The sequence below is a fragment of the Lycorma delicatula genome, chromosome 1, assembly GCF_047948215.1.
Source record: "Lycorma delicatula isolate Av1 chromosome 1, ASM4794821v1, whole genome shotgun sequence".
Classification (NCBI taxonomy): domain Eukaryota; kingdom Metazoa; phylum Arthropoda; class Insecta; order Hemiptera; family Fulgoridae; genus Lycorma; species Lycorma delicatula.
In genome coordinates this window covers 293,069,612-293,082,088 of record NC_134455.1, presented here as the reverse complement: position 1 = coordinate 293,082,088, position 12,477 = coordinate 293,069,612, and the positions used below count along the sequence as shown (strand labels likewise).

The following is a 12,477-nucleotide window of genomic DNA, read 5'->3' as shown; positions in this document are numbered from 1 at the left end:
CATAAGAAGAGCTAACAATATGAGGCAATACCTAATTAATGAGCCAGCAGCTAATTATTGAGCCAAAAGCTAATAATGAGATAGTTGCAACTGTTATGCACACATGTAACTAAATTTTGCTAACTGTTGTACTTTTAATCAGCAACCAGCACTTTTGAAATGTGTCTTAACTTGATAATTGAAGTTGTCTCAACTTCTGATTGATAATTTATAGAAATGCTTTTTTTGGTGAAACAAGTTCGTTTTATCCCTTATTTCTATCTTATGTCAAGAAAGTAAAAGTTTCACTATAATGAAGTATAATTATCAATATGAAAATTAATATTTTTAATAAATTTAAGCTGCAAGTAAGCAACTGAATCACAAACCTGATCTGCAAGATTCTTTCAAGAGAATATCCTCGTAATCAAGATACCTAAAAATTTGACATCAACACTTATCAATTATACATAACTACACTACTAACAGCTTGATTTTTACTGCCAGAAATCATTCGATTCATTTTAATAGGATTCACAGGAAGATTTAGCTCACCAAATTATACAACAAATTAAAAATTAAGTTGCTGCCTGATCATAACATCATAGCTTTTATTAGTTACTGTTATACTAGAGTATAAACATATGGCACAACAGTACTACTTAACAGCTTTGGAATAACATTAACATAAATGTACAATAGAGGGCTAAGTGTAATTCCAAAGTTTGAATGCAGTTAAGAACTAATTTTGGATATTAAACTATGGTCTAAATTGTTCATTTTCATATATACTACAGAAGTCCCCTTGTTAATCTACTTAATCAGGACCGACAAGTAGTCGGTTAACCGAAGAATTTTTTTTTATGAATAAGAGATACTGTAGGTGGTATTATTTTAACAGTACTAACCAATATTTAAGCTTTTGTACTAATATTATAACAATACATTTTTAATGAAGGCCCTGTATCAGATATACTTTTGTATATAATTAACCCTATTAAAACTAAAATAATCGCTTAGGAAAAACACAATGTAGGATGTACAGTACTATATTTATTTTATTTGTTTCATCGTAGTAAAGTATATGCATGCATATAATTTCAAACACTGCTTTTTATTACATTTTTATTTTCAGTTCTGTACTGTACACTATTACATACACACTACATTAAGAAAACAAGGACTATAGACCAATACTTTACTGTAACATAATAAATTTAAATGATTCAGTCGATTACTTTTGTTTTCAATAATTTGTTATTTTTATTTGTTTGGCTGCAGCAATACTATGCTTTAATGTGTAGTCTCGTAGAACATCGTGATGCGTGCCATAAGATTAGGTTGTTGTTTCAACATAACATATAACTGTGTCAAAAACCTTTTTTGCTTCCATATGCTGTATTTTTGTATTTTCTTCAGTTATATCACATTCTTCTTCTTTGTATTCTTCAATAGCCTGATTTTCTTTTGTTATAACTTCAATAATATTATCATCATTCATAATTTAATTTTTTAATAGCTCATCAAACTAGATATCCATTTGTTTACATCATTCGTATCTAATAACACCATCCTTTCTGTGCTTAACTCCCTTATATCATTTAAAATTGCGTGTTTCCACTATCTTCAGGATCAGAATTTTGCATTTCATCCACATCGCTACAACTACACAAATTTCTGGTAGAAGATGTTTCCAGCACTTAATTATTGTCGCAGATATTTCATTCTGTGCCAAGGCTACATTGCAAATTACATCTCTAATTGTAATTTTTTAAATTAAATTAGGCAGTTAAATCAGCGTTTTCTTTTCTTCTAGAATTGAAGATAACAATTTCTCCCAGTATCACATCTTTAATAATTCTATAACCCCTTGATCCACAAGTCTGACCAAGGGTGTTACATTAGGCGATAGAAACTAAGCTCTGTTTTCTTCTGCAAGCCTGTTGTAAGAAGTATGACACAAAACATTGCCTAGGAATAGCACAGCTTTTTCAGGTAAATTTAATTTTCTTACTTGTTTTATTTTAGTAATGAATTCATGATTAAACTGTTCTTTAAATAACGAAGCAGTCATCCATGCATTTTTTTGTGCTGTATAATGCAACAGTAACATCTTTTTATTAATGTTTTTCAGTGCTCTTGTATTTCTAGACTTTCCTACAAGAAAAAGTAGAAGTTACAAGTTCTGCTTGCATTATAGTAAACAGCTACACTTATCCAGTTTTTGATTTTTTACATCCTGGAGCAGTGTGTTCATCCTGAATGGGCATTACTTTATTTGGCAGCAACTTATATACGAGCCCCATCTCATTGACATTATACAGTTGTTCTAAAGTAAGTTTTTCTTTATCAATGATTTTTTTTATAATGTTGAAAAGTTTTTCTGCTCTGGCATAGTCTGCAGATAATTTTTCGCCAGATATACTTAAAGTATGAACTCCATGGCGCTTTTTCCAATGATGTAACCGTCCTTCACTTGTTGTAAAGGAGTTGCTAGTAGTACTGCTGCCAGAACCATTTGCTGAAGCGATTTTTCCATTCAAAATAATGGCTTTTTATTTTAACAGAGGTCTGCTGATAGGTGTTCCTCATTCTTTCTTGAAGGAACCATATCCACATCGTCTCATCTAGTAAATCTAACACAGTTTTTTTATAAGATACACCTCGACAGAAGAGCTGCCTGGCTGCATACAATACGCTTCAATCTGTGAACAGTTTTTTTCCTAATCTTTAACCTTGTTTCCTCCACATTTAAATCTAATGCCACTGATTTTACACTGACCTTTATATAATTGTTCTAATGCTTTCAGTTTAGTTTCAATTGAAATTACCACACATTTTCTTTTTCAACTCATAACTGTAAATACAGATAAAAACTAAACTGTACGGAATTTTAAAAATTTGCAACTAAAACTAAATTTTTGTAGCTATTTGTGCATAAGAAACTCATTACACTCTACTGAATTAACAAGAATAAAAAGGAATCTTACAAATTACTGTACTGAATTTAAACTAAAACTTAATGTACACCAACAAAATATCCTACACAATGTATGTGCTTTACATAAAATACGGTTATTTTTCGTAACGTTATAATATGTATCTACTGTAGAAAATAGTTTTTCACTATACAGACACCACTTTATACCACACCATTCAAAATGCAACTGATGTGATGATTTTGAGTGTTCACTTTGAGATTACAACAGTTATGACATCATATTGAAAAAGTTTTTAAATAAAACCATTTAATATATCGACATAAAAATAAACGTGAGAGATAAAAGTGTAATTATTTTTTGTTTAAGCTAGTTGAGGAAATGTTTAAGTCAGACATGGTGCCATACAGTAGTGAATAAAGTTTATGTGTGCACTACATTTTACGTTTAATAAAAATCTTTCCTTTGCATGTGGGCCTAATTATTACAGCATGTAACTAATACATCATATAAATTTAATTATAAAAAATAAGTTGAAAAATTAATTATTTTATAAAAAATAATTAATTTTTAAACGAGGGTTGTTTGTTAAACGGTAATTTTAAGGGGTTCAGCGATTAACCTGGAGAGTCAGTTAAACACGGAATGGACAACAGTGGTACTACTGTACTATCTTAAATAAGCAGATCTATAATTAGGTAAGCAGGAAATATACCTTACCATCAACACGCTGATGCTTCATACAATATTTTGCTAATGTTAAATAAGTTTCTGCTGTTTCAGATAAATATTTTTGTTGTTGCAGCTCTGTTTTTGCTCTCAAAGCACAAAATTCATTAACAATTTTAGTTGCTTCCTGCAAATTTTGTAATCCAATTCTGTAAAGATGTTCAATTACAATCTCGGGTCTGAAATGATTTTGAAAGGTATTATAAAATTCCACTATGGACTTATCTAATACTAATCTATTTCATCAATGTAAAATTCTATTATCACAATGAATCACTTTTTACAGGTAATGGAGAACCCCGGATGACAAAAAAATGTTCAGTTCATAATTTAAAATATAAAATTATTAATAATTTCAGATATATCCTGCAGAATTTTTATAATTTGTTCTTTAAAAATCTTATTTTTACTTCCTTCTACGAAATAAAGGAAGTATTGTGATTGCAAAAAATTTTGGTTTCCAGATTTCAATAGAAATATCCAGTTTGACTATCCCTGAATCCATTTTAATTATTTTCGAATGATGTCTGTATGTATGTACATATGTATCTCACATAACTCAAAAATAATTAGCAGTAGGATGATGAAATTTTGGATTTAGTACTGTTATAACATCTAGTTGTTCACCTCCTCTTTTGATTACAATCGACTGCACCAAAAGTGTCCAAAACCCATAAAAGTTTTGATTTTGGACTTTTTGTTAACTGCAGTAATAAGCCCTCATTGAGAGCTTTTCAACAATACATCATAAGTGGTACATATTTTCATTGGTTCCAGAGTAATAGCCAAATAAAATTTTAATTAATGAAATATTTGATCTTACAAGGCGAAGGCACATCGGTTCAAATCCGACTTCATCTCCTTTTTTTTAAATTTTTTTCTTTAATTTAAATATATTGATTTATTAATAATTTAACCTCTGACTGTAAAAAAACTTTTACAATAAATAATAATTTAATAACAATAAAAATAAAAAAAAAAACATGAAAAAATATCAGCAGTTATTAATGAAATAAAATTTTAAGTACTTTTCATTTTAAAAAAATGTGTACATGTAGTTTAATAGACATACAAGTAAGTCACGTGGTGTCCACATAAATTTTTTTTTGGTTATTGTATCTATTAAAAATTTAAATTTTATTCACTTAAAATAAATTAAATCCAGTAATACTGAATTCCACTATGTCTGAAAAATATTGCGATATTATAAAACATTACTTTTAGTAAGAATACAAAAATTAGGATGTAGATGCGCATCCACCGTCTAGTGGTGAAGACATCTTCCCAAATCAGCTGATTTGGAAGTCAAGAGTTCCAGCGTTCAAGTCCTAGTAAAGTCAGTTATTTTTACACGGATTTGAATACTAGATCTTGGGGACCGGTGTTCTTTGGTGGTTGGTTTTCAATTAACCACATCTCAGGAATGGTCGAACTGAGACTGTATAAGACTACACTTCACTTACACTCACATACATCATACTCATTCATCCTCTGAAGTATTATCTGAAAGGTAATTACCAGAGGCTAAACAAGAAAAAGTAAGAAAGGATGTAGATGCACAAATTATTACATCTATGATAATTTATCTTACCAATTACATTTTCTTCAAAAGAACTAAAGATCCTTTTTTAAAGTTAAAAAAAAAAAAAATATTCTATGCCTAATTATCACGACTGATTAATAGTTTATCGCTTTTTAGAGTTCATTATATAAATTCCCACTGCACAACAAAAATTATTCTATTTAATTTTCCTTTACTTTGTTAAACAATTCATTGTATATTATGTTACAGATCAATGATAGATGATTATTTTAGTTCAATAATACAGAGTTCATTGGCAAGTAATTATATGGTGGTTCACACTACAGATAGAAAAGAATCAATTCTTTTACATAATTTCTACAAAATATAAATATGATTCCTATGAGCATGTCCCATAGTGAAGTTTTGATGTACCTGTCGGCAAGTGAGAATAGGCTCAAAATATTAAAATATCTGGTATCAACACACACTGTAACTAAATAAAGCATTTATTAATTTTGATCAGAAAATTAAAAAAAAAAAAAATTTCAATTCTTAATTAATGTAATAATTTAAAATCACGTTTTAAAAAATTGCTATTTTAACAAGTTCACTAACTGGATTGTAAAGTAAATATTGCTACTGCCAACAAAAAATTTGATATAAATTACAAAAAGTATAAATAAATTATAGTGTGTAGACATATAAAAGATAAATGGCATGAAAGATAAATTTTTGGAATGAATTGTATTCACACCACAAAATTTATATAAATTCAACTCTGTCAATGTATAATAAAATAAAATTAAACATTTCCCAATGATATTCGAGACTTCTGAACATAAAATTACTTCGAAAAAAATACTCATATGAGAAATGAAAACTATTCTTACGTGTTAATGACTTATTTAGGGGGAACCCCCAATAAAAAAGATTTTTTTGATATATTTAATCACTAAAAAATATCACTGAATGAGTCATTTTGATGACTAAATGGACTACATTTAAACAAACAAGAGTTTTGTTTTATTACATCAACAAGTTTTTCATTGATTTTGAAATTAAAGAAGAAGTGTTTCAAAATTTAATGTATATTTGGTCTGTTTTTTTATTTATATGTTTTATTTTTTAAGTTATAATATTAAATTCCTTTATTCCTTTACATCCTTGCATATAAACAATTTAGTTTTCTGCATTATTGAATTCAACACCTCACAAAATATTAAAGTTTACATGAGTAACTTTTTTTTTTTTTAAATAACAATACTTTTCCTCTGCTTTTTCTCAAAAGCTAGCTTGTCTTGATAATATATAGAATTCATTCACAAGTATGGATATTTTATTAATATTTTGATTGTTTGATTTTTAATTAAGCCGATCTCTGAGGCAGAATGGTGAAATGGTCTCTGGGTTTGAATCTCGGTTAGGCATAGCATTAGCATGCATCAGCAGCAGTTACAGAGCATTTATCACCTGTTTTTGTAAAAGAAAATAAATGATTTAAGAAAGTAAAATTCAGTAGCAACAATACGCTTATTGATATCAAGCAATTTCGCAAATTACTTTTACCAAACTTTTTAAATTATTTTATTAATTTGTTATATACATCAAGTACATGCGTAATAAATTAAAAACCCCACAGTGATGCATAACGTGATAAAAAAACTGACTATTTCTAGGAATCAAGTTCATATAATATTAGAACAAGAGACTAATAAAGTTGCATTCAACCAACCAGCCAACCATATAAAATTTTTAAATCCATACTGAATAAGTTCCACAAACTCAATTCCTTTATATTATCTTGCTTATTAGAAAGATTTTATAAATAAAATAAGTTTATAATTAGTTATCTTAAGTAAGAGACTATTCATAAAGTAAATGCTATTACCTATCACAATTTTGTAACAAAGTCTTTTCCAACAACCAAACTTTTTCTTCATGATGATAATTTCCTAATTCAGACCACTGTATAGGATTCTGTTTAATCCAAGAAAAAATATCTTTACATATTTCAGTGATGTGACAATGCCAAGATAGTTTCAGTGAGAGATCTTTGCTATTCTCTATTCTATCTGAAATAAAAATTAGAAAATATTAAAAGGAAAATTCTTTAATTACAAATTTAATCCCTCACAGTGAAATTTAATAAACCAAATTCGTTTTTATGTCTGAATGCATACTAATAAATGATCATACAAGCAGACTGCACCACATGAAGAGTTTGGTTTAAGAATACTGGTTAAGAAGAAAACTGAATTAAGTGACTACGTGGCTAGGTGATTGTTTATAGAAAAAAAGCATCTGATAAGAAAAATATTACACCACATACAGATAATATTAAACAGACTGCTATAATCCAATGAAAATTAATATATATGTAAATTTATGTTATTTAATACATAATTTCTGAATAAGCCTTTTTTCATTTAAAAGAATATTGTGAAAGTAAAAACATAAAATCTGAAAAAGGACAGATTCTGCGTATGTTGATGCTATCATGAAGTACTGTCTTTTTTTTTAAACAAAATTGTTAATTTTTGTACAAGGCTATGTCCATTAATAAATCTTCTTTGAATTAACATTTATAGAATGATTTTCTATTCTTAAAAACAGGATTTATAAGAATTATTTATACTATACAAAAAAATTAACTGGTATTAAAAGGAATCCAACTTTTTGGAACCCTTTTATAAAGCATATTTTTATTTTACTGGTTCAACACTGTAAATAAACTTACATACTGAATATCCATTAACCAGGAAAAACTTACTGCTGCAATGTACACTACAGTACAGCAAGAAAAACTAATTTATAAATCTCAAATGAAAAATATAGTTTTCAAATTTAAAAGGAAACTACTTACTAAATGCCAAGTACATTGGGTTCCTGAGAAGATTATACTAAAAAGCTGCTAAATAGTTCTGAATATTAACTGTCAAGAACATACTTGTATAGAATTAAGACAATCAATTGTGTTACTTACCATAAATTAAACTTAAGTGTATTAAGATGGCCACATCGTAGCAGTGCCTGTTAAAATGGACAGTTTATCAATTCAAGAAAACAATTATATAGTAGCTAAAAACCAATTAAACAGCAGGGTCCTAGATAAGAAAATAGATGAAACCTTTACAACCTGATAGTTCTACACACCCGCAGAACTCTCAGTTCCCTCATTTCTGCATTCTGTTGGTCATCTTTAGACGCTAACAAAGACAACAATCAACTTAATCAATATCACTTAAAATGATAAAAATAGGTCTGCAGATGTCTTAAAACAATCTAAGCAATTCAACACATTTCAAACTAGGATTAAAATGTACCACATGGAAAGCCATATATATATATATATATATATATATATATATATATATATATATATATTGTATTTTTTATAAACTAAATCCAACTTGAACAACCCATGTATAGAATTACAAAGTAAATGAAATGATACCTTATTTTTCTTTTCTTTATTCCAATGGCACTTTCACAGGATCCTGCATCATCAGTAATGTACAGTACATTACAATCCCACATCATCAGTAATATATAGTACATACTGAGTAATATAACATTGGCTGGCCAGGTTACATGGTATACCTCTTCTAATTATTTTATTTTTAAAGTTAATTTTAATTTTTAATTCTTAATTGACATCATATTTAAATATATTTAATTATTCTACTTAATTGACTTCATGTTTTCTATATATGACAGTAATTTTAATTTTAATTAAAAAAATAAAATAAAAATATTGTTGTGTTTTGATATGTAATTTTACATAATTTATATACAACTGATGATGTGGGATCCCACGAAAATGTAACTGGAATAAAGAAAAGAAAAATAAGGTAAGCGTCATTTCATTTCCTTTGTAATTCTGTACTTGGGTTGTTCAAGTTGGTTTTTGATTATAAAAAATACAATATATTGGTACAGGGGAATATGTGTCGAAGTACTGACTTTAGAAAAAAAAAAAAATATATATATATATATATATATGTGTGTGTGTGAGGATTGGCCAGTTAACTGACTATATAAATATGTTTTAATTGGGTGAAAAGAGTTACAATTAAAAACAATGATAAATACAGAAAATAAATGTTTTATACAGTAATAAAAAATACTGTAAACTAACACAAATAGGTTTATTAAATGTTGCATAAGCTAATATTTTATTACACAAATTTAATTTTTTAAATTAAATATTACTTCATGAAATGTTTCAGATACCGTAAAACTATCGACTTATAATAGGTACAGTTTACAGGTAAAATCATTATTCTGACCAGAAATAAAAAAAAAAAACAATTGTGTTAAAAAGACACTTATGATTATTAAAAATTTGGCAGACATTTTCTGGGCCCAAGAACAATGCGAGGAAAAATTAAAACTTTTCCATAGGGAGTAAAAAGAGTACAACATTAAAAATCATGTAAAATCAATTTTATGTTTCAAATGGTTGGAATTGGTTACAAACATATTTTTAAAAATACAAGCTGGATTTAAATAAATACCATATCTGAAAAAAAACCTAGTTCCTGAAATGTGGATAGGGGTTCTATATCATTAAAAATAAAATTTAATTTGTATTCTAAAGTGTTTAAAACAATAAGTGAGCAATTTATACTTCCGAACAACCAAAAAAACTATGTAAAAAAAAAAATTATGAAAGCCTGCAAATCTGCGGTATAAGGAATAATATATGTGTAAACACATGATTTTTTTAATAAATAAATAAATAATAGCTTCTTTTATTTTCACTGAGTAATTTATTATTTGATTTTTTTTTAAATCTTACAGGCAAGCAACAAATTGTTACAGACCTCACATAAATAAAAAGAAGAAATAAAGTAAACAATCAGAAATAATTTTTGTAAGGCAAAAAATAAAGTTAAAAAAAATGTTGTTAATGTGCTGTGAAATGATCTGCTAAAACATTTGTTAAAACAAGTGATTAAATATTAAATTAAATCGTATTTACAATAAATATGTACATGGATATAGGTGGGAATGTAAATGACTCCCAACTTAACTGTAGTTAAAGCCAATATGGAAATATAGTACAGTAATGTAGACATCAAATTCAACCATTGAAATAATAATTGATCCATATGTAAGTATGTTTTGTTTCTAATTAAAGTTGAACTTCTCAAATTTGTGTTTGATTTTAATAGATGTTATTTACATCAATTTTCTCAGAATTAAATTCTCTACAAAGTTAATTAGTCATTTTTATTGCTTATTGATAAATTAACAAAGTTATTTTATTCCAAACCAAAAAGTATATTCTCTCACAAAACATTTTTGTGTTTTACCCTGTTTTTCTTAAAACCTAAAAGAGATAGAGGTCTGGGACCACTTTTATTCAATTTCTTAGAACAAAAATCATAAGGTAGCACCAAATTTACCCCTTGATTAGTATCCCAAGATACAGTTTAATTTCACAGAGAAAACAGAAAGCAGAGCGAAATGTTTTGAGAGCCGAAACTTTCTAATGAACTGTTTTCTGACCTATGTTGATATGAACTTTTTTTCTTATTTTTGGCTATATAAATCATCCCCTGAGAAACTGGCATGCAATTTGGAATCAAATAGTATAGATATGTAAACTAACATGATTTTATACATACATCAGATGTTCAAACTGAATCAAAAAACAAAAATAGATGACATATCTCATCCATGTGTTATGGGGACATGAAGTAAATATGCTGTTCTGATGAGGTATGCCAAACATGCATGCTTGCTGACAAATGTAATTCCACTTAACTAGAACCATCAATATGAATTACTTCATTTGAATTCAACTTGAAAAGGAGGTTGATAAACTTGCTAGAATATGATTAAATTTTGGCAAGCTGCTTGGATAAGTCTTGAGGAATGCAGTAATAAAAAAAAAGGTATAATAACAATGATTTTTCCAAAGGGAAAGCTAACAATTTTTTGGTATTATAGACAGTTCCTACAACTTACTTATATCTTTCCACGCAGTAATGGCTGTTTTAAAATGTTGAAAAATATCTTCAGTCCTTCTGGCAAGAAGAAGTCTGTTTTTACTTTTACTCAGGTACCATAATTCACTGTTACCATTAGTGAGCTACAACAAAGAAAGGGTTTTAAAAATATATATAATATTCAAAATAAAGTTCAGAATGGATTAATAGAAGTTATTGCTCATTATAAATTAAACTTATGTGGTATGTTTAAAAGAACAATCAATTTTAACACAGATAAAACAGCTACTAATAGGTCAATAGGAAAATTTAATTGTTTTGAAAAAGATGAAATTTTAGCAAGAGACAAGACATGATATGTATAAACAATTTTTCATGTATTGTAGATTTATCATGAAAACAACTGTGGCCCTGACCTGTATACTTTCAAATTGTTAGCATTAAATAAATAAATTTACTTTACTCTGATAATGTACTACAGTAAACAATAAAATGCACTTCTTTTTTATTTAAAATTTTTCATTACATGATGTATTGTTAGATATTATTACACATCTCTGGTTTTGGAGTTTTCGAATCAACCTCAATGGTGATGATACAGAATGTTTTTTTTTGTTTTCAAAAAATAATATAAAAAAGAAAATGTTAGGAAGTCCTTTGCTTTGAATGATCTGATTTCTAACACCAATAAATTGATAAATTTTTGCTTTCATTTTCAAATCTTTTACAATGTACAATAATAATAGTATATATTAACTATTACACACACAACTTATAAACTGGATGGATTTTAACAAAATTTTCAAAAATTTTGAAGGTTTACTAAATTGTTAACTTGTTAGAAATCATTAACGATAAATGAAAACAAATATTTACTTCAAATATTGATAACAATTTTAAAAAATGATCAAAATTAAGATGGCTGTTGACTATTGTCCTATAAAGAGGATGTAATATAAGTTAATGTGCATCATGAGTGTAATGCATCCCATAACATTTTTGTTGACCAAGTTCCTCTAACACAGCTAGAAAAGCAGCCATAACAACCTGAGTAACATACCTATAGCAGTGAAATCCCTATCTATAAGAGTCAAATTGTTAAGCAACAGCTGCTGAACAATTTTTTTTTATGTACTGCCTCTTATTAGACCATTTAAACGGACTGGTTAGTTGTTTGTAATTAACAACAACTAATTTTGGATTATCTTGATAATGGCATTAACACATTCATGGCATTGTGCGCCCATACAAGTACACAACTTTTTTTTTTTAAAGATGTTATGTACCTGTAGGGGCGTACTCTGCTCATTAGTAAAGTGGTCGTGTGCCCAACGAGGTACACATTTTC

General features: G+C 27.7%; 1 protein-coding gene across 1 annotated transcript in view; it reads right to left on the bottom strand.

Moving 5' to 3' along the window:
- The window catches only part of LOC142332775 (DNA-dependent protein kinase catalytic subunit-like), a 366,245-nt gene that overhangs the window by 55,746 nt on the left and 298,022 nt on the right, over window positions 1–12,477 (bottom strand). The window contains exons 54-56 of the mRNA XM_075379394.1: window positions 11,149–11,272; window positions 7,061–7,244; window positions 3,639–3,826 (exon numbers count right to left, since the gene is read on the bottom strand). Coding sequence (XP_075235509.1) covers window positions 3,639–3,826; window positions 7,061–7,244; window positions 11,149–11,272 — 496 coding nt within the window. The remainder of the gene's footprint in view (window positions 1–3,638; window positions 3,827–7,060; window positions 7,245–11,148; window positions 11,273–12,477) is intronic.